The sequence below is a fragment of the Athene noctua genome, chromosome 21, assembly GCF_965140245.1.
Source record: "Athene noctua chromosome 21, bAthNoc1.hap1.1, whole genome shotgun sequence".
Taxonomy (NCBI): domain Eukaryota; kingdom Metazoa; phylum Chordata; class Aves; order Strigiformes; family Strigidae; genus Athene; species Athene noctua.
The window spans coordinates 1,146,250-1,168,654 of record NC_134057.1 but is presented as its reverse complement, the minus strand read 5'-3'; the positions used below and the strand labels follow the sequence as shown (position 1 = coordinate 1,168,654).

The window sequence follows — 22,405 nt, the reverse complement described above, 5'->3', positions numbered from 1 at the left end:
CCCTCCCCGCGGTGCTCGGGGCCGCAGAGCGCCCGTTACCCCCCCCCTTACACAAGCGCAGGCCTCCAGCCCAGGCACCTCTCCGGGGCGAGCGCAGCCGCCGCGGCACCCACCCGCGCTACGGGACCTGCCCGGGAAGAGGGCGGGGGAAGCGGGGAAAGCCCCATCCTCTCGCCCGCCGCGGGCCCCAAGCGCCGGCAGCCCGCGGGAGCACAACGCGCAGGAAGAGCCCGGCTTCCGGCCCCGTCGGGAGCTCGGGCAGCGGGGACAGACCCCGCGGGCAGCGCGGCGGCGGAACCCCGCGCGGCTCCCGCCCCCCGCCCTCACCGCCCGCCCGGCCACTTCCGCCCGCGGGGGAGGGGCCGGCGCTAGCGCAGCGCCCGCCCACGTGACCCGTCGCGGCACCGTCGCTCAGCGCGGCGCCGGCCGCTTCACCCCCCTCTCCCCGCCGTACCGTATCCCTCCGCCCGCCGCCTCCTCCCCCCCGCGGGGCGACGGGAGCGGGAGGGGCGCGGCGAAGGGCGGGCGGGACGGCGGGTGGCAGCGAAGGAGGCGGCGCGGCGGGGCGGGGCGGGGCGGCGCGGCGGTCAGCCGGTGGGTAGCTGGTTCGTGGGGGACTACTTTCTCGGGGCGGCGGAGGCGGCGGAGGGGGCGGGGCGGCGCTGCCTCCCCTCTCGGAAGCTGCAGCCATGATGGGAGTCTAGCGCTGGCGCGGCGCTGCTGGGCGCGGAGCAGGCCGGGGGGGATGAGCCAGGCCGCGCCGCCGGCCCGCACGCCCTGAGGAGCCGCCGCCGCCGCTGCCGCCGCCCCTCCGCGGAGCGCCCGCCCGGCGGCGCGGCCCCACCGCGCGGCTCCGGGCCCGCCGCCGCCGCCGCCGCCCCGGGCGGGGAGCGGAGCGGGGCGGAGCGGGGCCGGGCCGGGGGGGCGCCCCGCGCCGCTGTCACCATTGCTGGGGCCCGGAGCGCCGGAGAGCTGCTCTCTCCGCCTCCGCCTCGCTCGCCTCAAAGACGGCGGCGGCGGCGGCACCCTCAGGGACTCGGCCCGGCTCCGGACCCTCTCTGCTCGGCCGCCGCCGCCGCTGCTCCCGCCCCGCTTGGCGCAGCGGCGGCAGGAGGAGGAGGAGGAGGAGGAGGGGGCAGCTGCTGCCGCCGCCGGGAGCCGCCGCCGCGGGGGGAGGCGGGCCCGCCTGGGGCTGAGCCGCCGGCGCAGCAGGCCCCGCGCCCGGGGCCGCCCGGCGGCCGCCGGTCCGCCGCTGCCGCCTCCCGGCCTCGCGCCCCGCCGCCGCCCGGCCCCTGCGCGCTGTCCCGGAGCGGCCCCCGGCTGCCAGACATGACCGCCATCATCAAAGAGATCGTCAGCAGGAACAAAAGGCGATACCAGGAGGATGGCTTCGACCTGGACCTGACCTGTATCCTCCCACCGGGGACGGGGCCCGGCACCGGGCGCTGCACGTACAGCTATTGCATCAGACCTCCGCGGCGGTTACCTAACGCGCTTCCCGGTGCCGCTCCGCCGGGAGGCCGGAGGCTGCCGCCGAGGCTCGCTCGGGCCGCCGCGCCCGCCGCCGCCTCGGCCTCCTTTTGTCCGGGCGGCCGCAGAGCCGGGGCCTAGCAGCCGGGCAGATTAACGGGAGCTCCGTGGTGGCGAGGATTAACGCTAGTGCGCCTTGGCGATCGCAGCCTGCCTGCCCGCCCGCCCGCCTGCCGCCGCCCCCGTGTCGCGGAGCTGCTGTCCCCTCACCCCGGCCCGGGGAGCCTCGGCCTGCTCCGGAGCAACGCGGGTCTGCTGCTTATCTCTCTGCCTGTGTTGATTTTTCGGCTCACATAGCAAATACGCCTGTCCTGCCGTGACTCACGTCCAGAGCACTTTTTTTTTTTTGATTTAGTAACTCGTCTTGAATTGCAAATATAATCGTGGCAGGCCTATCGCTTTGCTCGGGTTGCTTCAGCCTGCGCGGCAGGAGAGGCGAAGCCTGTGTCCTCTGACCTGATTTTCATACATACAGTAAGGCAGAGCTTGTGCTCGGTTGCTACACGATGCAGCCAGGTTCTCGATGTGACAAGAGGTGGCAATCACTTCTTCCAGATTAAAGAATACCTCTTCCTAACGCGATGTGTGAGCTGCGCTTTGGCGTAGTCTCAGATACAGTGAACTTGAGGATGTGTTCCGAACGAGAGCACGTTGGGTTTCGTCGAGGAGGATGGTGAGGAGTTTAATTCTGGAATATGTAATTAGTATGCAATTACGACTAATGAGTCCAGCCGTAGAGAAGCATTGCTAGTGTGTAGTTTTGGTGGCCTTGTGAACAGATGTGTTGTAGCGGCAGCAGGCAGATATTTAGGTTTGAATGCCCTGCAGAGTTAATGGTGTGTAGAGGCCGTGCCGAGGGTATGGTCTTTCTCCATGGTAGAGAAAGATCATTACTGTGTTTGAGAGGTTTTGGAGCAAAAGCCTCACTTAAAAGTTGGAATTGCCCTAGGAAAAATGAATATTGACAGTCACATGCAGAGCTAGGCTTATCCCTACAGAGAGAGTGCTTTCTGTTCTGCAGCAGAATCAGGGTGAAACTTACTGGGTTTTGGAGCAATTGCACTCGTGTCAGAGCAAGTACTGCTACAAATAAATCCAGTTCTTGGGCAGGATCAAAACCGGTAATAGCTGTAACTAGGAAGTAGAGCTGTGATGTTGCGTTGAGCCTTGGCCTAAAATTTTGGTGGCCTTAAAATGGACTGAAAAGTTCTTTACTTTAGCAGGTGGCTGCTGAGCTTTTAGTTAAAAAGCAGCAGCTCTAGTATGCAATTTATGCATTCTGTTTGTCATACTGATACAACACAATTTTAGGCTTGAATTTTTAAATGTTTGCACTTGGTCGTTTCGTTGGCCTATGACTTTAACGCTGACCTAGGCCAGTACAGCACTTACTGCTGACTTAACGACAGAAGTCTGAGTTAAATTTTTTTGATTCTCTGAGTGAAGCGTTTGCTGGGAACTTTGGGGTTATGAAAAGAGTTGAGTAGTGGCAAAAACAATGAGATTTTGGCTTCACAGTTGAAGAGTTTGGTATTTCAGATATCTTTGCCCATATGTGCCATTAGTAGGGAGCGATTTTTTTTTTTACCTAAAGGAATCTTTTTAACTAGTCATCTACTCCTGGCAAGAACGTTGGTGAATGCTGAACCTGGACTTTCTTGCTCAAGGTTTCTAAAGATATGTCAAATGAAGTTTATTGCTTATTTTCTACTTTTTGTCTTGTTAATTTTATTCTTAGGAATTTGCATTAGAAGTAGGCCAGTGAACACCGGGCTTAGGCTAGTTTTTCTAAAATGAGTAGCTGGCTGCAATTCTGTAATGGAATTTATAGAAAAGGTGTTTTTTTTGATGATTGAAAAAATATCTTTGGAAGAAGCTTATACCCAGTCCTTTTTTCTTTTTTCATAGCCGCACATTTTGAACAGATAATTAATGAATGAAGATTGCTGCATGTACAGTATAATGGCTTGGCTTTGAAGGCTGACGTTGCTGCAGAAGTGAAAGTTTAATTTTTTTATCACTTTGTGCTGGCTTCTTGGGGATGTTCTTTTTGCGGGGCTCTGATGGAATTGTTGCTCATCATACCTGGTAGCTGCAAAATAACCTATGTATAACTGTGTATTTCTTACATGTGTGGACAGAGGACTAAGCTGGGAGTTAGCTCTCCAACCATGCGCTCTTAGGTGAAGAAAGAGAGAACTTGAAAACTGAGCTGTTTGGGAAGGCATATGATGTATGGTAGGAGGACCAGGGTTTAAGTTCTCAAAGGTACTTCTTGCCGTGTGCTGGAGCTTAAAATTTTGAGACTGAAACAAGCTGTAGTTGGTTAGCTTTGCTTCCCTGCACACCCATAATTGTGAGAGTGTTCTCTCTTACAGATTACTGGTCATTTCAGGATAACTGCTTCTGTCAAGCTAGAAGAGAAAGGCTGATACAAGTTGAATAGCGCAGTGATTTGAGCATTTAGCTGGGATATGGGAAACAAGAGGTGTGAATTCCTCCTGCAGTAAATATTTCCAAACAAGTAGTTCAGTGTGGTGGTGGCTCCAAAATACTCAGTCAGGTCATTATTGCCTGGACTTTGGGAGGTGGAGAATAAAATGAATCTAGAGTGAATCCAGGTGAGGTGCCTGATCTCCAGCCTATATTCTGTGGTCTGTCTTGTCTTCCACCCGTCTTTGAGGGAGGGTTTCTATGTCAGTGTCCCAGGTGGACAAAGACTTGCAGTCTTTATATTTTGGTCACGGCTGATTCTCCCAAGGCATCACAAGGCACACCTGAGTGCCAGAAGGCAGGCAGGGTTAGGCTCTGGAGTGCCGAACTCCCTTCGAGGGCCGCTTTTTTTTTTCCCTCTTTTGGTCTGTGTGAAATCCTTCTAAAACTGGCACTGATTATGTATGGTATGGTACATCATACTTGGGAGTCTTAGTTCCTGCTGGGTTGGTTAAGAATTCTTGTGTGGATAATGCAGGATTTTAGCAAAGGGAAATAGTGACTTCTCAAAATGAGGAGCTTAAGCACCAGAATATAAGAATAATCCCATGTGCTAATATGAAAAAAATGTCTTTAAAAAAAACATATTGATGCTACTATTAATCTAATCAAATGTTCTTTCCTCTCTGGACAGTCTTTTTATGTACCTCTTGGAAAAAAAATATTTTGAAATTAAGAGTTTTAAAGGTGGAGACATTTGATCAGCTTTTTAATACCTTATTTCAGATACTGTATTTATTCCTGATATATTTGGGTTTCTATTTCATTTCTGTAATGCCAGATACCTTTTGGTGCAAAAGGGTGAGAAGGAAAGTTTGGGTTAATGGCTTTCTTCTAAGATGGCTGCATTTCTTTACAATGCAATGACCAGCATATTGTCTGAGGCACTATAATCTTTGGTATTTCTGAAATTGTGCAGCTTGGTTCTTGACCATTTTACTGTAGGGAACAGTGAAGAGAGAATGCTTGCATGCGAGTCCTGTGCATTGCATGGATTGCCTGTGTTTTAAGAAGTCCATGTGTAACTTAATTTAGCAAGTGGTTTAACTATTTGAGACTAAAGTGGAAAAAAAATCGTGTAACTGCTTCTTGTGCCCATTATAGCTTTGGTTAGACTTTGTCTTGTATTTCCAGGCCTTCTGTTACGCATGAAAATGGTTATCTAGCCTGATCATAGGGTAGAGCATGCCTACCCTGATGCTTAATTGAAGCATGTGTAGCTCGTGACCTACATAGTCATAAACTGCAGCAATATTCCATAAAGATTTGATGTTGGGTGCAGTTTATTTACAAGTCTCATCTATAGTTTATTTCCTATAATGAAGGGCAGAGAATGCTAAAATAGCGAGTGGAAACTTCTTAGAATATCACTCTGCTTTATGCTATTTGCAGTCCTAAAGCTCTTTGCATTTTTAATGAAATTTTAAATTATGTGACTTCACTCAAAATGGCTCAGCTTCCAGGAAAAAAAAATGAATTAGTGGCATGAGGTACATACCGCGTTTAAAAATAGAGCCTGAGTTGGAAATGCCATTCGTTTAAAATATTTGGTTTCATGTTAGAATTGAAGTTTGTTAGATGTTTTGTAACAAGTTCTTGCACAGAAGTGCAGTAAGGGCTGGTAAGGGGTTAGAAGAAACTAGAAGAAACCAACTGGCAACACATTTTATTGGTGGAAAAGTATTTCTTTGTTCTGGAGTAAACCATGTTACTTAGCAGTGTTAAGAGCCCAACAGAATCATTTTGCTTCTGGAGCCTGGGACAATCTTGAGTTCAGAGCAAAACTGGCACTAATCTTCTTGTCCAAAACTCATCTAAGAAGTCTGTTTGAATAGACAGCAGTAAAACGGTACTGCCTGGGGACTTCTCAGAGTTTGATTCAGTTACATCCTACAGCAAGGAGGTGTTTGGTTTTGGGGAAATTGGTCTTTCTGCACTTACCAAGGATTTTTGAATTGTCCAGATGGAGAAAGCGAGGTGGTGATAGATGCAAGTGTGTTAATGCATTTTCTCTTCTGGGGTTAGAGACGTGCTGGATCACTTACTTTTCCTCACAACCTAAAAAAAACCCCTTTGACATACTGCCATGTAGATGCATGTTTGTGGATAGAGTTGTTTGACAGCTGATGCCTACGCACAAACCCCCCACCATTCGGGCAAGTGATCTGTTGTGCAACCCTTGCTGCATCCATTCAGAATAACCCCAGCCCCTTTCTGCCTGGCTTTTTGACTGCAGTTGCTTGGAAAGGGACTTCAAAGATGCTTAACAAATACAGGTCATCTCTTTGCACTGCTTAAATGTAGTGCAGGCTTCCTAATGAACTACTTGTTCTTGCATCATCAGAAATTTTTAATCAATGTGCAGCGTTGCTGGAGACTGTTTGCACAAGCTAAACATGAAGTTAAAAAATAACTGCCTGTGCACACTTTTAAATCGACAAAAGTTGCAAACTGATTCTTGGTTTCATGTAGCTCTGCAGTTGAAGTAATGGTTATATGTTCTTTTCAAGGTGGGGAAAGAAATTAGTACAGCTAATGTGAACACTATAAAATTTTCTTAATAAGTGACCTTTTAGAAAAAGCACAGCTGAGGCTAATCTTCATTGAAATCTGTTTGTAAGCTTAGTTAAGTTTGTGTAATTTTTGGAACATCCAAAGCTTTGCTGTTAAACATTAAGAGGGTAATGCTGAATAAAGTGCAAGCTCTACTAGGACTGATAGTGGTTTTGAGCATTTCTTTTTTAAGGAAAAAATCCCATGTTCATCTTTATTATCTCTTACACTAAGACTGATGAGGTGTTGGCACTTGAGGCCCTTGAGAAATTATCTTTGTTGAGGCTGGTCAGTGACTTTGAGAATGGTTAGGTCAGTGTTGAGGACTTCTGAAAATCACAGCCGTTTAGCTCTTGGTGTAATTGGCTGGCCATGCGTCAACACTCGGTCCAACTTGACTCTTGAAGAAGGTTGATGAATTCTGAAAGTGCATGTTTCTAGGAACTTGTGCTAGTTAGGAAGGCCTTTCTGTCCTCAGAATAATTACATGTGACTTCCACTGATTTCATGAGATGGTTATGGTATATTTAGGGAAAGGATATAGCCTTGAGTGTGGAGCTTGTGCAACACTTGAAATAGCTGTTATTGCTGCACAGCAGTACCTGTGGAAAGATTACCTGGCTCTTGATGGCTGGTAGACTGGTGATAAGCAGGCTTCTTTGGGACAAAAACCGCTTTCCTATGCTCCCCAGTGCTACACTTGATACATCTCGGGTTTTTTTTTTATTACCAGAAGGTTTTGAAGTACAGTGACTGCTGTAGAGAAAGCTAGTATTTGCTAAATGGCATATTAAAACACTGTGTAGAGAAGTACAGAATTTTCTAATTTTCTTCTAGAAGAGAGGTGACTGTATTTTCAGTTTTCTTCTTTCTAGGATGATTTGGACACCCAAATAATATTTGTTGTGGAAGCAATTGATATAACTTGTTCTGTAATAATATGACATTATGTTAAAAACCCCTGTGCTACAAAATGTAAAGCCATACCAAAACTAAACTTCAGAACATAATAATTACAAAGTTGAAATTTTATATATAAAGTTTCTGTCTACCGAGTTGGTTTTGCAATTTGTGACTCTCTGAATAGTTTCTTAAATGAAATTATATTTTTAATGGATTAATGTTGTTGCCACATTAATACTGCATAAACTGACAAATTATACCCCTGGTACCTTAGCCTAGAGTCTTCCCTTACAACGTGTTTAAACAAGAAAATGGTTCTTGTTTAAACAAGACTCAAGTCTTAACAAGATTCTTGTTAAAGGGACAATAGTTGTGTTCTGACAAACTGGAAGAAAAGGGAGGGAATAGGCAGTTGAGCTGTCAAATCCTTTAATTACATTACAGACCAAAGTTGCTGTCATTAGTCATAACTAACTCCCTTTTAAAGTCCACTTTCTTTCCAGTTCGAGTACCCAGCGAGTAATCTGGAACTGAGCTACACGTGATTTGTACTCATTTACTGTGCCTAATGTAGGGTGGATATAGAAGGTTAATTATTGCATAGCTTTTTCAGGGGGGTAAATGGGATATAGCCTGGAGCTGAGTAGTGATTGCCGGAGGTACCTGATGCCTCATCTTAAATCTTAGGGTAGCTGTGGGCTCCTTTGGCTTGCCAATTCTGTGAAGGTTTTGGGGATTAAAGCTGTGCATGTTTGTACATTTGTGTGAGTTACTGGGATGGTGATTTCAAGATTGTAAGAAGGGAATGTATTTGAAGATATGGGAACATTCATAAGTGGCTCTGTAGAGCAGGATCTGTTCTGAAACACGTATGCTTTGTGGGCAGTTGACTCTACTTTGGCTTAAGCAATTGCTGTTAGTTTTTGAATGCATCTTAGTCCCAGAGTGATATTTCAGATGTAAACAAATCCTTGTTCCATTTTCTAATTCTAGCTAGCATCCTCTCTGCTCCTATCATCATCTGCCTCGTTTACTGTCTTGCCTGTGAGGACCTGAAAAAAAAAGTTTTGTAGAATGGAAGTAAATAATTGTGCAATTAGGCTGTGTATCGTGCTGCATAATCTAGGTTATCCTAATAATGTTATTTAGGCAATGTAGCTGAAGTAGGGGCTCTGTGACTCAAATGGTAATTGATTGTGCAGCTAAAAAATTAAACTCAACTGCTCTGTGTTTGGGATGATGACTATTGCAAAAGCTGGCATTGTTCCCTTTAAAGATGAAGTCCCAGCTTCACAGCCCCAACGTGCAGCAGTGCATAAAAACTGCTTAATATCCATTTTTTTGTAGTGAAGTGCTTAAGAAGTGTCTTTATAAACTTAATTCTGCCTTTGTGGAGCTGTAGTATAATAGCTTTTAATTGCATGATTAATTTTCTTAGAGGCCTCTGCTAAATTCATTGCATTGCCTGGGTATATATCGGGCTGAAGTAGTTGTGTATTTTCCGTTCTTTAATTTCTTGCGTGGGTGAGTTAGAGAAGTAATGTCCTTTTCTTGTACTAACATTTAGAGGAGGAAAACACCAGATCTCATTAGAATGAAATTAATATTATCTACTTGGAGTTCGTTGGTTGAGAAGCAGTTTATTAGGATGGCCTTATGTATTGTTTTGCTGCTTGCCTTTATTTTCTCTTTATATCCCCCCCCCCCTTAAGGTTTGATGAATTCATACAAATCCCAGTTTTTGTGGCTTTTGTTTTACAAACTTTTTAGTGTGATGTATTTGTCCTCCAGCTCAAACTATTTTACATTTCCTTGTCTCTGAAAGTTTTGGATGTTCTTTCAGACTTGCAAAAAGTTGAGACTGAGCCATTTTTCGCTTCCTGTCAGTAAATATCAAAGTAATGACTCTCTGTGCTGACTTCTTTTTACTGAATAAAATTCTTGTATTTTTCTGTGGGTGTTTGAGGTTAGGATATGCTTAAGTACACATCAGTGCTTCTTTAAAGGAGATCCTGCAAAGTGTGGTAGTGTCCTGAGAACACGTACCAGGGAGGTCCTGTGCTCTACCTTGAAAGAGTTAATGTTGAGTTTGACTTGTGGGTCAAAACAGATAAATTTGGCACTTTGGAAATCTCAAACCGAGATATAACAGTCAAGCTTCTCGTATACATTACATCCTTTTGAGAAGTTCTACTCAGCAGACGTGTTACCTTGAGGACAGCTACTCCGCCTCGCAGATGCATTTCCCCTGGCTCAGCTCTTGGCCTGCAGCTGCTGTGTGTTGCTACAGCTAGTTGAGATGCCGGAGTAGGTATGGTAAGATGGGATGCAGCTTCTTGCAAAGCAGGAGCAGAAAGAAAAAGCCATCTTAACTGGACCTCTGCATGTTTTCATCCCTAGAAACTTGTTGGGATTGTAGGGCTTTGTTCAATGCTGTAGACCTGGACTTGAAGCTGAATAAAGAGTTGAGGCCAGTCTGACTCTTCATTTGAAGAGTTCTTTCTATCAAATTTTATATGAATGATATAGTGTACTGTTGCATCATTTGTTATGTTCCTATTTGCTCTTGGCTTTTTCCTAATGGGAAGAGGTAGCTTTTTTGTGTGCTATGATATTATCAGCTATTCTAGAAGGATTTGCTGCTCCTCAGAACAAGATCATGTTTCCCTACTATCTGCATGCTTTCCTATCTTTGTGAATCCAAACCATGCTGAAATGGAAGCTTAAGGCATCTTCTCCTTAGTCTTTGTCAGAACAAGCTCTTCTGTAGAGTAGACGTTATCTTCTTCCATGCTTCTCTGTTATTTTTTGTATTTATGCTGTGAGGTTCATGAGGTTGATGCCATGTTTTGCAGAAGAAATGGTGCCTGCTTATGTAGACTATGTGTGATTTTTTTTTTTTTTTTTCCTAATCTTCTTGACCTATTAGCTGTTCAGCAAAGCCTCCATATGGCTGAGAACCCCAGGACACAATTCATATACCTCACAGATGAAGGAAGAGACTCTTGCTCTGGGAGTACTTCCCAAATGCAATATAGTAAGGAGGTCCAAAATCCCCCTCTATGGGATGGAAGTGAGTTGAGGATGTAGCTGGTTGTGAGACAACCTGACAGTGTCACCTTCAGGCATCTTCTGATTTACTTCTTTGTGCTGCAGGAATTTGAGTTCCCCTCCAGACCTGTTGTCAGCCTCCTGACCTCATCTGGACAGGTTTGCTTCCCAGATATGAAGGAGCTGCAGTTTCATTGTTCCTGGTCTAGGTTGCTGCATTTAAATTACAAGCTGAAAGATTAAAAAATAAAGAAAAAAAAGAAAAGAAAAAATAAGAAAAAAAGGGTTGCAATTGAAATATTGAGTATTAAGGGGTTAAATGCATTTCTTCTAAATCATAAAATGTTTCTTTCAGCCACATCTGAGTTGGTCTCTTTTCTTGTTCTTTAAGGCACAGATGGTAGAGTTGGCAAGTGCAGCTGGCTGGCTACAAGGAATCCTCCTTTGCTCTGAAGAACTTTCTTCCTGTTCATTTCCTCTATACTTCCTGATTATCCAGACTCATAGGAAAATAGTAAACTTATTTTGCATTTAATGCTGGCTAATGGAAATGTCACCTATTTAAAAAAAGGTATGCACGTGTACAGGCTAAACAGTATATATGCTAGGAAACTTTTCAAGATTTGGCTGGTTATATTTTCCTGTGTCCTTTTTTTTTTTTGTAGGGATGCTGTCAAGAAAATGGCACTAATAAGAGCTTGGCCATTTGTCAGGACTCTTAAATCTGTTTGAGGATGGAGTGTGGACACTTCTCGTAACACTCCCCCTGTAGCTTCAGGCTGTCAAGCTGTCGAACGGCAAGAACGGTTATTTTTTTTTTGTCTTGCCGTTGCTATACAGACTTGTTTAAGCTGAGGTTAAAGGGCTTGAGGTTAGCATGCTAACATTTCATTGCTGGTAGGGCCAGATGCGCCACTAGACCATGTTGCATGGTTACTAAAGTCAGAGTTCCTGAAAATTGCAGACAAATTGAGACAACAAAGCAACTTTCGGAGACTTCAAAGTCATGTTGTTCCTCTGCTCTTTGGTGTTGCTATCAAATGGGACTTAGCAGTTGACAGCTTGGTGACCCCATGCTAGAGGCTGGTTTTCTTTGCACTGTGGCTGTCCGCAGCCAGGGGGGTGATGGGTGATGCATAGTGGAGCAAAACTGACAGCAGCTTGCGCGCCAGTGAGGAGAAGGATGTTTAGGAGTAGATTAAAGCAAGGACATGCCTTGCTTGCCTGAACTGGAAGTGCAGATTTGCATTCCTGGCACTTGTGAAGCTTTTTTCATGCCATAGATTCACCAATTTAAATCTGTTCTTTGTTAGGTACTATTCATATTTGTAAGCTGGAAACAAGTCAGGAAAAATGGACTGTTGGCCTTTTATTGGCAGGTGTCAGGTTCAGGTTTTGCAGTAAGTTTTTAGCTCTAAAGCCTGACTTAATAGTGACCATCATTCACAGCTTCAGGAATGGTCAGCTTGTTTTAAATTTCCTTCTTAAAGAAAGATAAAGTCTAATGCCTGGTAGGTCTTCCTGAAGCCTTTGATTGTAAAGGGCTAATAGTTTTAAAGTTCTTTATTTGTGTTTTGATTTTAAAAAAATCTGTTGTCAGTGTTGGGTTTAAAAGGTAAAGCTATATGCAGATTCTTAAGCACTGCATGCTCTAGCATGCTTATAAAAGTGGGAAGATTAGGTCATTTGCTTTCTGTTTTTTGTTACAGCTGCCTTCATGAGCAGAGCAAGGAGAAGGGTTTTAAATACTTTGTTTGAAATAGGACTTAATAAAATTACTTAAATTCTGTTGACTCATATTCTAGATATTGAGGATGTTGATCATTGTAGGAAAGGCTATAGCTGTCTGTTTTTTGCAACTTTCTTGTGACTGTTTAAGAATTTAAGAATTGGTAAATATTTTGGTATGCTTTTTTGGACACCTTCCATTATTAGGAAAAGGCTGAATTTGTGAGCAGAACCAGCTACAGGACCAACATGAGTAATTTGCTTTTATATCTATATGTATATGTATGTAAAATTTAAAGTGTATGCTGCATATTCTTTAATTTGATCTTGGCATAATGTGAATATATAGACAGCTATTTTTGAAAGTGATTATAACTGATTTGCATAATGATACAGGATTTTTCTCATAGCAACTGGAAAGACTATCATCTTTAGCTTGTGGGAATGATTTCAGGCTTTAAGAACCGTGTTTTGTAAAATCTACGAATGGCATTAGAGCAAAGGTGTTTCTGAAGTGGCGTATGGATTATTTCCTTTTGTGTGTCTTCAGTATTGACAAAGCATTGCTTTTTCATTGTGGCATTTGGTAACTTCACAAATTACTGGGGTGCTTCATTTTAAGGTTCCTTGTGTATAGTGTAGTTTTGTCTTCATTCATTTGAAAGTTGAAGTTTTGTAGTTAGTAAGAAGTACGAAGTTGAGTAGAGGGTGGTATTTTAGTGTTTTGTTGTTGTGTATCATGAGTCTCTCATGTATTTTTTTAATTATGGTTGCTAACTAAAATCCCAGCCTCCATGTTTACAAGACTGAGAATGGAATGAGTGCTTTAAAAGCTGTTGAAACCATTTCTGGGAATGAATTTCTTAGGAAAGAGCTGTGTTGGCAAAATGTGGCAGGGTTTATTTTATGTTCTTTAGAAAGCCCATTTCAAATTTTGATAGTTAGGACAGTTTGGTTCACTTTGTTTTGCATGTGTTGTAGAACTGCCTCAATAAATGGCTGAGGCTTTTGGCTTTTTTCATTTGCCTGTCTAAAAAGAAAACAAAGCAAACCTTGGAATTGAAAATGAACTTGTTGCATGTTTTAAATAATCAGTTCTTTCAGATTTTTAAAATTATCAGTATCGTTACTAATTTCGTGATGACTCAGAATTCTTGCTTTGAATGTAAGCCCAGTTTCCAAATTCCTTTGTAAGAAATCTCGTCTTGGTAGCGAATATCTTAATTTCAGCTTTGGAAATTAATGTTAAATTAACTGAGGTGTGAAAAGCAGTGTCTCTGAATGGTTGGGCATGGCTGGTGATAGAAGAACTTGCCAAAGATGGTGCTCAGTGGGCAGTTGCTCCCCTAACTGGCTTGGCTCCATACCCTTCTGTGCAGTGATCCCAGGCTGTCCCTGAGGAGGACTGCTTCGTTCCCCAGCAGCAGGAAAAAAGGAAGCTGGTACCGATGCAGTAACACCCATCCCCTTCACTTGCTGCAGATCTTGGGGCATCTTTTCACAGAAGAGGAAAGGGTGGAAGAGCTTGGTTTTTATGGCAGCTTTTTCAATTAAGTGACGAAAGTGCTATTTCTGTTCAGATATTTAGATCATCTGTGCAAACAGCAACAGCACTTCCACTCCGTTCTTCCATCTTGTGTTGCTCCTTAAAGCTCCTTAAAGCAAAAGGCGTTCTTCTGCTTGAACCAGCAAAATAGTTTCAAAGCAACATGCTGCTTCAGTGTGCTTGTCAGAAGCATATATTAAAAAGACACAGAATGATCTTCACCAGCAGTACAAACGCATTTGTCACAGTTGCTGCTTGCTGTCGTTCTGTGCAGGTGAAGCCTGCAGCCTGACAGGAGTGCCGAGGTCCTTTGTGAGCTCTGCCCGGGGTCTTTTAATGCCAAATCTGTTGCAGACAGAAGAGTGAGTCAGCAGTGGTGTGTGAATTGCATTCCAGTCCAATACTTTAAGATAATAAGTAAGGTACTTCAGGATGCTTTTATTTAGGTGGGGGAGAAATTGGCTTGACTATTTAAAAAACAAGCATGTTTTTCTAAAAATGGCCTCCACCCCCCCAACAGCTCACTGTTGGATATTTGTTGATGCACAGTTAAGCTTAAGCATTCAATCCTGCTGCCTTGCTCTTATTTAAAAGAAAAAATGCATGCAAACCGTGCATGTACATCGTGCATCGCCCTTGAGGAGTGAGGGAGGGGAGAGGAGTCACATGAGATGCGTGATCCAAAAGAGGATCACGCTTTCCAAAAACGTGAGACCGCCCTGGTTATTTTGGAACTTTTTATCTCTCTGCCTGCGTGTTTTGAGGTTTTGGTGTTTGGACAAGTCTGTGAGCTTGCAAACTGGAATCGCTGCTGTTAAGATGTTCTGTACCCTTTGCTTGGGGTGTCTGTCTGCTTCACTTCCATCTTGCACCAGCTGGGAATCCTGGAAAGTATCTAATTTCTTAGCCTCTTGGAGAGGAAAAGCCAACAGCAGAAGAAAAGCATCTGAACATAAACTGCAGGCTGAAACGCGTGAAAAAAATGCATAGTAAAGCTCATGATTGTGAACAGAAATTTGAGGAAGTTACATGGTAATTTGGTAAAGTTTGGGCATCTGTCTCATGGGTGATACTATAGTTGAAACTGAGTTTTTGTTTTGATGTGGTGTGTCAAAATGAATTTATTTTACCCCTGTTTCTAGCATGAATGCTTGTCTTCTACAGAGAGGTGCTGTGGAAATCAGGTTAATATACTGGATAATTTTGCTATGGTAACTTACATAGCCCTGCTACTCAGAACAGGGTGCAAAAGGAGGTGCTTTTGAGTATGAGTGCTAGAACTGGCAGTAGGTTGAAATCAGGAACGAGGAGGGCGCTAGAACTGGCAGTAGGTTGAAATCAGGAACGAGGGATGTGCTAGCTGAAAGTCAGGTAATTCACTGTTAATAGGCATAGAGCAGGTGCACACGATGTATAACTAGTTTCTTATGCCTATGGCAAGTAATAACTGATAGAATAGTAAATACATTGCTAATTATATAGCACCTTTTGTTAATTAAGCAGAGGTGTGGACTGCTTGCAGAGTAAAATACATTCATAATGAAGTTCAAAGTTTAAGATTTATGTGATTTGATAATATCTGAAGTTATCACAAGCTCTGAATGTTAAGCAACTTAATGTTGGGGTGGTTTTTTTTTCAAGATAAGGTTTTTTTAGGGTTTGGACAAGTACTGAATAAATTGGAAACCAGATGTGAACCCCTTTCAGAGTCTGTATTTAAGGCAGCTACACATTGGATTTCTCAAAAGCTTTCGTATTTTTCTCATTGTCTGTATAAATCATCTTTGAATAGTCCAAGCAAACCAATGTCTATTAATACTTGGATTACAGCATAGTGAATTCTAATTTTTTTTTTGAGAGTAGAAAAAGTTATTTCCGTGTATTCAGTTCTTAATGTTTTTCTTTAGTCTTCTAGTTAACTGTGTAAATGCAGAACTTGGTCTGTGCTGCTTCCCTATGAGTACTTAGGCTTGTGGGAATTCTGTAAGGATGGAGTAGTTTGTTTCTTCAGGCTTTTCTTTGTGTACAAGTAATCAGAATATTAGTATCTTGGAAGCTGCTGCAATGTCTTCTGTTCTAATGGTTACTCTTTGGAGCTTTGTTATATTTGAACCTTAAAAATAAAAATGATTCTTAGAATTGTGGAACAATTTATGTTGAAAGGGACCTCTGGAAATCACCTGTTTCAGCCCCCTTCTTTAAAGCAGGGCCAGCTTCAAACATATCATGCTTTGTTCTTACTCCTAAAATTAGTTTGAGGAGGAGTATGTTAATGCGGCAGGGTATGGCCTGTTTTTGAGCTGCTAGTTTCATTTCTTTTTTGCTTTTCAGTGAAGCTTCTTCACTACATAATAATTTATATTTCACTGCATTATAATTTCTAATAATGCTTAAAGCTTGGGAGTATATTTTCTTGATCTGTTTAAAAAAAAAAATCATATATCATTACACCACCAGGAAAGTATATAGCAGTGATTTTTCTAGGAATTTTTTGTGAATTCTTTATTACATCAGCTCTAGATGTAAACTTGCAGTTTTCTGATTTGGCCTTTTTCCTTTTGTGCTTTTTTGTTTTAGCTAAGAGATACTTTTTCCTAAATTCCTTATCTCAGGTTGCTTTTGGCAAGTGAATTACAAGTTGTTTAGAATAAGAAACTAGAATATTTTTCCAGAAGTGGAGAATGTAGTAAACAAGACACATAATCCTTTTCAGATCTGTATATTCCCATCTATTGCAATATCTTACATTTAGGCATTCAGAGCTACCATAGCAGCTATAGTGGTCTGTTATGTAGCGATCATGGAAAGTGATAAAAACACTAGTGTTTGTGTAGCTTTGCCGGGCTTGCATGCCTGAAATGCACTTTTTTGTTTGTTTTGCTCTTTTGCATGGTATACCTATTTTGGGATCACTGGGGACTTGAACATGAGTTTTAATTTGGAACATCTTGCAGTTCAGTCACACAAGAATATTTTAATAGTTTCCCATTGGATGTAATATGCCACTCAAACTGTAGAGAAAGATCAGAATGTAGCATCTGTGTGATTCTAGTGAGATGATGTATGATAGAAGTGGATTACTTGACTCTCTTTTTCTGGTGGATTGCCTTCCTACTGGATGTTAACCATCAGCTGCCAGATAGCACAGACTACTAATAAGCTACCTGTTTGGAGGTGTAAGATGATTTCTGTTATGGTGGCTGTGGTCAAAATACTGTGTTTTAAGAAGTTTCCCTCCTGATTTTTCTTCCCCCCCCCCCCCCCGCCTTTTCTCAGCTTTTTTTTGAAAAGATCCTTTATGACCGTATATATAAAACTGAATTGTTTGCTTGTGGGAGATGGTCTGAGTTGTTGCACTGACTCTGATACAGTTAAACATTTGATTAATGTCCAGTTAATGCTGTTACAGAAATTTCACATGCTTTACAAGTGTTTCCATAACTTGCATATTCAGATATTTATCCAAACATAATTGCTATGGGTTTTCCTGCAGAGAGGCTTGAAGGAGTATACCGGAACAACATTGATGATGTAGTAAGGTAAGGCTTTATTTTTCTTTTCTTTAACTTATTCTTGTAAGTCTTAAGTATCGTTTTCTGCACTCGCTTATCTTCTGCTAAGGAGAGGATGCATGTTCCAACTTGTAGAAATGACAAGATTATTGCGTCCTGTAGATGTTGCTGTATTAGCTTTCCTGAAAAATGTCTGAAACAACAAAATTTGTATTTTCAAGAATCTTGGGCCAGGCTGCTGTTCTGGGTTGATCTCAAATGCATCTGCTTTTTAGTGTGAAAAAATTACTTCAGTGAATGATGTTGGAGTAAAAGGAGGTTCTTGCTTTTAGAAGGATGTCTATCTATGCCTCTTCATGGTGTTGAGAGTTTCATCAGATATCTCATGGCATTCCAGAGTATGTTTGCCCATATCCTTTCTTCAGTCGATAAATGAAGTGGTTAAGTTAATTTTGATTTATAGAAGTAAATATAGGTTACTTTAGATAAAGGCTTTTACATCTGGCTCTGTTCAATAATTGTGGATGAGGAGGAAAATAAAGTAAAATTTGTTTTTACTGGTGATGCTTTATAGCACATTTAAAAAAAAATAATCCTGTAGGTTGTCATTTTTAACATCAGATAAAGTTGTCTACTTTTAACTGCTGGATGCAACTGTGGAAGGTGCAGTTAGTGTTGTAGGAACATCCTTGAAATTTGTTTAGTCAACACCTTACCTGGAGAATGTAGTGTGAGAGGTTGCATTAAAAATTAAATACTTGTCAGAAGCTGCCAAATGTTAGTTGGTTTTAGGATCCTTTTAAGTCATGCATGATGCTTTTGAGGCCTTGGGCATTTGAGGTCTTCAGTAGCTCTCCAAGAGACTTGATGTTTGGGGAATGGGAGATAATGCAGTAAGGGACATGGTTATGCAGTGAAGTTAAGGCAAGAAGGTGGTGCTCACGGGTTTGAGGTGCCACAGAAAGTTTCTCATAATCATTGGCAGCCAGAATTAGTGTTGAATTTCACTGGTAATTATTTGCATCCAGGTTTGTACAGAAATGACTTGAGACAGCTTCTTGGTTCCCACACTGGGAGGAATTGTAACCCTCAACTGAGAATTGGTTGTCTGGAGGCAGCAGCTTCCCTGTGCAGCTGCAGTTAGCTTCAGATGAGTTCAAAGGGGTTTGATTTTTGCATATTTAACCGTCATGACGAAGCTCGCTATCCATGAATAGTACTGAAAATGTCAGAGGCTGGGTTTGACCAGGCTTGCAGAAGTGACCTCGTTCTGTCACGTGGTAGTGAGGTCACTTTTCCAGAGCTGGTCCTATCAGTGAGGTTCAGCACAGCAATCTGTAAATACTCACAGAGTGTGTATGTGTCTGCTAGAATTGTTAACAGAGGTGTGAAGTTGTGTTTTCTAATCATATTATTGCACACAGCTTGCACACAAGAAAAAGCTTTTGCTGTCCTTTTGGGACAGTTAAGGGCTGTCCCACAAACTATCTAGCCATCTCTCTTTACCAGCAGTCAGAGCCACCTTTTCATGAAGCTGATGTGGGTATTGTAATTGCTATGTGAAATATGTGGCCCCTGATGGTCTCCACTGTTGAAAATCATAGTATAGGGGCAAAGGCTGGACTTGGCATAAATGACATGGGAATAATCCAAATAAATAATAATAGGCCGTAGTCTTTGAAGGCCCTCTTCCATTCACTGCATTGATTTCAGTTGCTTCTGTATGAAGGAAAATGTATTTTACTGGTTAAGTATGTAGATATGTGTACATTAGACTTCTGAAAGGGAATTACTGTGTAATTATTACATTGTCCATAAACACTCTGATCAGAAGGAGTAGCAGTCATCTAAAAGTGTAATCAACCAAATGCAGATACAGAGAGATAAATTAAGTGGCTGTAGGGAGCTGGATGCCAAGGTAGCGTGGTGTTTGCCCCATATTTTTAAGTGAGGATAATGCACAAAATTTGATCATGCAGCATTCTGCATGTTGCCAGTCACCAGGTCCTCATCTGCTCCTGTCATCTTGTTATTGTGGAATTTTTCTCCAAGAGCTTTTTATGCGGAAATTTAACGTGTTTGAGCTCCAGAGCAATTGGTATTGAGCCAGGGTATGCCAGTGGGCTGTTTCTGAATAGCTGGCATCCTGACAAATTTGATGCTAGTACTGTATGAGAAGTACAACCTGGACTGCTGGCTGTCTCCTGTGACTGACAGTTTTGAGAGGTTTTGGATGGAATTTTGTCCTTAGAAAAATACTTGCATGAAAGCTCACACTTGGCATTATGGATTTTACTAGCAAAAGTGGAGTCAGCTCTCCTTGCTCTCCAGGGTGTTTTAAACGAGTGGGGACATCTGAAAGAAATCGCCATGTCCACCATCTTCCTTAATCTCTCAAAGTCTGCCAACAGGGGCGCCAGTGGGAGTCATGAAATATTTTTGCCGATTAAATTGGAATCTCATACTCAATGCTGCATGAGGAGTGTTCACATCTGTTCTTACTTTAACACATCAGTGTAACCACAGAGTTCTTCTAGGTTCTTCTGGAATATTATGACTGATAACCAGAGCTTGTTTTTGCTTGAGCTTTCCAGGATTTTAGCAGCTAGTGTTTCTTTCCAATTTGAACAGCATGTTCTGTCATGGCTAATTAAATTCCTTCTGGCTGATGTGCAGATACACACTGTTGATGATGTTAAGTGTAAACATTTGTATGTTATTTCTTCTTGAACATTGCCAGGTGACACATCATATATAATCATGGCAATTTTGATGAATCATGTTTGCAATTTGGCTCTCCAAGGCTTGTATGGGAAGTTTTTGTTACAAAGTGAGCATGAAAATGAAATGAGCGTGAAAAAGTATAGTGGTCTTTCTCCTTCTTTCTGAACCCGGAATATCACTGGGCACTGTCCTCAGACTTCAGTGGGAAATAATGGCCATTTTAAAAACCTGGTATTAAATGATTCTGGCTGCTCTAACTGGAGTTTGAAAGTATTTTAACTGCATTTTTTTTAATTGAAAATACCACCATGGCCAAATATTTTGCATAGATGATTAAATTGGAAGTGTTTACAGATACCTTGTGTAATCAGTGCTTTCTGCTTTAAAAATAAACCTTTCTAATCTTAATATATTGATATGCAGGTGTGTCTTAGAAATCAGTGCAGATTGATCCATGCAACATATATTTCAGTTGCAGGTCAAATCTTGGTCTTCTCAGTTGCCTAAGTAGTCTTATTCATACTGATGGATTATTTGTGCGAATGAGGTTTGCAACATGCTGCCTCCTTGACTTTGAAGCACTGCAGGGCCAGCTGGGACGTGGAATGCAGAACTGCACGTGCTGAATGGTGCTTTAACAATGCTGCAAACTAAGGTCACCGTTATTGCAATGTATATTAATACATGCCTCTTTTTTTTTTTCTACTTAAGGTTTTTGGATTCAAAGCATAAAAACCATTACAAGATATACAATCTGTAAGTATGCTCTTATAGATGTATTTTCCAAAATAATGAGTTCTAAAAATAGCTTATGAGTGAAAGTGGCTTGTTGCTGTACTGAATCAGAGCTAGAGATGTTTTGCACATTTCTTAAAACAATTAAGCCTGATTGAGAGCACTGTTACTTCATTTAGTGGAGCTGAGTGAGGTTAAATGAAATGCTGGTGTGTATTCATATTACTTGAACGCTTTTAAATGACTTGGCATCTAGCCCATCTGGAGCTTGTACCATGTGATTAAAAAGTGAAAAGTAATTCACAGCAGGCTTTCTGTTAATGTATTAATGTCTGCAGTGAAGAAATTGCCAAATGAGTATTTTCCTGTGTTCTTTTTTTTATCAAACTGTATTGGTACCCAGGTTCTGTTTGTTTCCTCAGTCTTCTTCAATGTCCCTGTTTATTACTTTGAAAAAGCTATTGAAGGAATTGGTAATGTGATGGCTTCTCACTTTTGTTAAGTGTAATGTTTTCCTCTGAAAATTTAGTTATGCAGAAAGCTGTTCTTGTTACAGAAGGGATTTTTTTTGTTGTTGTTTCTTGATCATCTTTCTATGTTAGCTTAGGCTAATTTCATTTGTATAAATGATTTGGTGATGTTAGCTGATGTTGAAAGTAGGTCATGGTTTTCCTACCCCTCACCTTTTCCCAGAAATATACGTTAAAGATTTATTGATTCTCTGAGCTATAAAGGCTTTAATTTTTTAATTAATATGTTTCTAAATATCTGCAACCAATGGAAAAAATACTCTAGTATGGAAATCCAGGAAATGCATTACCTGGTAATCTGTTGGTCATTAAAATAAGTGTTCAAATATGCCTCTAGTTGAAGGATCAAACAACTCTGCTTCCTGATGTTGGAAGTGAGGTGATACTAGAAGCTGAGAAATTGTATACTGGTTATTGAAGTTGTCTGTAAAGCCTGGGATAGGATGGGACAGAAAAAGATATGTAAATAAAATATGCTTTCAAATAAACTCAGTGGACACCTTTTGTACACTTCAGTAGCAAAATTATTTTCTCCAGCTTAGAAGCTCTCCAGAATGTTAGCCTTTTAATAACGGCTGTCTTGGTGGCACTTACGGGCAGAAAGGACAGTGCTTCCTAGAATAGCTGGTAGCTCCTTCTGTGTATAGGTGCAGGTCTTAAAGAGGTAACTTCCTTTGTAGTCTTCTGGATTTCAGTGTTGGAGATCTGTATCGTCTAAAATCTAACTACTGTGGTTTTATTAGAACCGCCTGAAGTTTTTTGACAGCTTCTGCTTGGTTTGGGGAGCAAAGCAGAACAGGACAAATACAACTTAATTTCTTCCTGCTTCTTGAGGCCGAGTTCAGCTCTCAGCTTCTGTGAAGTGTGGCTCTGCTATCACTTACAAGATCAGGGTTTGCTGAGCTGCCTGATACTGATCTTGTTGTTTTGAATTGGCTGGAGAGGTGACAGGTAAAAACAATAGGTTGCTGTGTGTAAACTTCTAGGCTTGTTCAGAAAGTAAGAGTTTAGTAAGACTTCTGTGCATCGTTGTATGTAGCTCCACAGGGAGGGGGTGCTTGAGAAGTTTCCACTTTCCTATATGCTAGCAATCTCATTTT

General features: G+C 42.2%; 1 protein-coding gene across 1 annotated transcript in view; it reads left to right on the top strand.

Moving 5' to 3' along the window:
• The first annotated feature begins 1,251 nt into the window (after positions 1-1,251).
• The window catches only part of PTEN (phosphatase and tensin homolog), a 49,003-nt gene continuing 27,849 nt past the window's right edge, over positions 1,252-22,405 (top strand). The window contains exons 1-3 of the mRNA XM_074924251.1: positions 1,252-1,408; positions 17,259-17,343; positions 20,752-20,796. Of these exons, the coding sequence (XP_074780352.1) occupies positions 1,330-1,408; positions 17,259-17,343; positions 20,752-20,796 (209 nt within the window). The 5' untranslated portion in view covers positions 1,252-1,329. The remainder of the gene's footprint in view (positions 1,409-17,258; positions 17,344-20,751; positions 20,797-22,405) is intronic.